Below are 3,106 nucleotides of genomic sequence, written 5' to 3' on the forward strand. Positions count from 1 at the left end.
TATATATATATATATAAATTTATTTTAATTAAAGTTCTTTACCTTCCTTTGTCTAATGAGGAATAATCCAATACAATACTTTATCTTAAGACAACAATTCTCCTTATTCTTTCCTTATAATTAAGAGTTTATCATGGAAAAAAGTGTTCTCCGATTTGAAACTATTTTATTGATGATATAAACTCCACGTGCAATGTCCATTGTGTATAACATATTGAACTTCTTTTCTCTGATGGCATATCTTCAACAACTAGAAGAAATAAGGGATAAGAAAAGATTTGTGAATACCTAATAGGGCAAGAGGGGTGAGCGACGTGACCTTTACAGTACACGGGAAAATTACAGGGAAAATTACCTGAGCTGAAAATTGTAAGGTTACATCGCAGTAAAACTTTCCTACTGCACGCTCCTACTTCCCTAGTAATATATTTAATATTACTTGATGTTTACGTTAAATTATTAAATTAAACAATACGCTGATCCGGTTACGATGCATTAATGATAAAATACGCGAAGGCGTGAATACATGATCTCGCTCGAATTATATTCGATCCATTCGCTCACGAAATTGATTACCTATCGCGAGTGACGCGCATTCTTCTACGTTTTGCACGGAAAGATAGACTCAATAATGCAAGAAAATAAAAATGAAGAAAGAAAGGAAGAGGAGGAAAAGGCACGCATTTAATCGATTATACGTGTACTACTTGTAAGATACCGGTGAAGGTTCAATACACGTAACGATCAAAACGTGCATTTCGGGACGATCAAACTCCAAGTTCGATATGCTTTCCTGGTATACGAGCACCACTTAGCACACCCTCTGGATTCCCATGGGACGTATACTACACGTAACGAAAATCAAATTAGTTCCCGATCAATTAAGTTAATTTGAGTTGCGTCACGTTCCTCATCGTCCATCTTTTAGAATCGTAAGATTTTAAAAACGCCGTACTATAAGATATTGTTAAAACATTTACAATGAAATTCTTCAATTTACCAGAGAACATTTATAATCGGCTCTCTCACAGATCATCAATTGCAATTTTCTCGACTTGGTGCAATTTCAGCATTGCTCTAGATTTGAACTTCTATCACTAACCCTTAATTAGGTTTTCCAAATAAGCGCTTTTGTTCTATTTTGTTTAGAACGGGCCTAATGTTCTGAATATATGCATATTTAATTCATATAACATACTTTAAACGAAATTATAATTCCTAATATCAGAAGTCAGGATAGAATTCTATTTACATTTTATACACGGCATAAAACATTTAAGAAAACATTTTTAAAAAATCAGAATACAAAAATATTACGTATTGAGATGTAAATTAAAATGCACGGCAAGTACAATTATGAACAGAGTTTTATTCTCAAAATCTGATGTGAATTAGGTATAGATCGTTTAAAATGCATTTTAAAATACATAAGTGTTTGTGAGAAAAAAAGCTACTTACTGACATTTAATTTCGACAAAAGTGCGTTCTTAGTACTTGATAGAGATAAAAAGTCTTTGTAAATCTTCATTTTTTCAAGTTACGATATAATATACTATAGACACAAAATTATTAGAATCATATTAATCGATAATAGACTGTCAAACAGTTACTTCTTTTTAAAACTTTCTACTTAAAAAACATTTTTTTATCTCACGCAATAAATATGCTTATAGGTATATCGTATGCACTATATGTACACATTTATACTTTATACTTTTCTACGCGAAATCAGATATATATCTTTTAAAAATCTGTTTTTCAATTAATTTATAATGACTAAATATAATTTATGATTATTTTGCGTTATAAATTATACATACCTTGTCATTTGTGTAATTAAGGCTTATACTAATATTTTACAAATAAATTTTCGGTAAAGATAGATAGCGTAATAATATACATAACATAACAATTTTAATGTGAAATATTTAATAATAATATATGTATATATACACATAAAGTGCTTGGTACATTCGATCAGCACTTATTAGAAGATCTCATAGCACATGGGGGCGTAGCTCAGATGGTAGAGCGCTCGCTTAGCATGCGAGAGGTACCGGGATCGATACCCGGCGCCTCCAACCCTTTTTTTATTTTAAATTTGCTCTTAAAGTTGATGTTATTGTATATTTACCCCATATTACCTTATATTTTTTTTATTTTACTTAAATATATTATACATAGTATAATTAAGATATATATATATATATATCTTAATATATATTTTCTTATTTCTTCTTTTAAAATGTATAAATTACACTTTTTTGTATGTTTCTCTTTTCTTCTTTAATATTTTGTTATATCTATTTAATTTCACAAGTTTTTTATTAAAATTGTTAATTGAAGAATAAAACATGCTTGTGCTGTAGGATTAACGAAAGCTAATACTAGCACACTACTGAATCCGGAGCATAACTATAATGGCGCCAAGAGATTATACTGCCCAGTGAACGCTTATGTTGGGAATCAACCGGTCGACCGACAAGACGGTTCTCTGCGACTGAGACAACTAAGATCCGAGATGATTCGAGTAGTGGCAATTCAAGGGCCAGCTCTCGATGGTTACATCGTCACATCGGATGACGAACATCAAGTGAGTTCTATACTATTCAACGAAATTAACTCCACTCGATATTAATCATTACGAATTGCCTGTCCAGAAATCTATTCGCATATCATCGCATATCTTAATAATTTGCGCGCTAATAGATCCAATAAGTCTTAAGGGGATGCTAAACCGATTACCCAACTCAATCAAAGTCGATAGTACAGACTTTTTTAATTCCAATTTCGATAATAGTGGCGACATCTTTGATTTAGTTTTTACATTATATTATATAATATATATCATTCTGTCTTACTCAAACGCATTCATCTGTTCTTATCTAACATATGCCAGCACCATCTATCGCAAGACCGCGCAACTACTGCTACACGGAATTTCGGCACTGTTGACAGTCCAAGTCTTCGCAAAACATCTGTATACACGTATTTTCTATTCGGTGGAAATATTTTTTTTCTAGACTTTCAATCTTAGTTCTACAAACTCGGTATCGTTCGTTTCAATAATGTGACCTCAGCTGCACGCTTATTTTCAAGATATGGA

General features: G+C 31.7%; 1 protein-coding gene and 1 non-coding gene across 2 annotated transcripts in view; both read left to right on the plus strand.

Moving 5' to 3' along the window:
- The window catches only part of LOC108771099 (xaa-Pro aminopeptidase 1), a 52,611-nt gene that overhangs the window by 27,468 nt on the left and 22,037 nt on the right, over positions 1-3,106 (plus strand). The window contains exon 2 of the mRNA XM_018523004.1: positions 2,370-2,593. Within this exon, the coding sequence (XP_018378506.1) occupies positions 2,370-2,593 (224 nt within the window). The remainder of the gene's footprint in view (positions 1-2,369; positions 2,594-3,106) is intronic.
- Positions 2,009-2,081, plus strand: TRNAA-AGC (transfer RNA alanine (anticodon AGC)). Its single transcript has one exon. It is a non-coding gene; the product is annotated as a tRNA-Ala (tRNA).

This window comes from Trachymyrmex cornetzi, unplaced genomic scaffold (genome assembly GCF_001594075.2).
Source record: "Trachymyrmex cornetzi isolate Tcor2-1 unplaced genomic scaffold, Tcor1.1 scaffold1388, whole genome shotgun sequence".
Classification (NCBI taxonomy): Eukaryota; Metazoa; Arthropoda; class Insecta; order Hymenoptera; family Formicidae; genus Trachymyrmex; species Trachymyrmex cornetzi.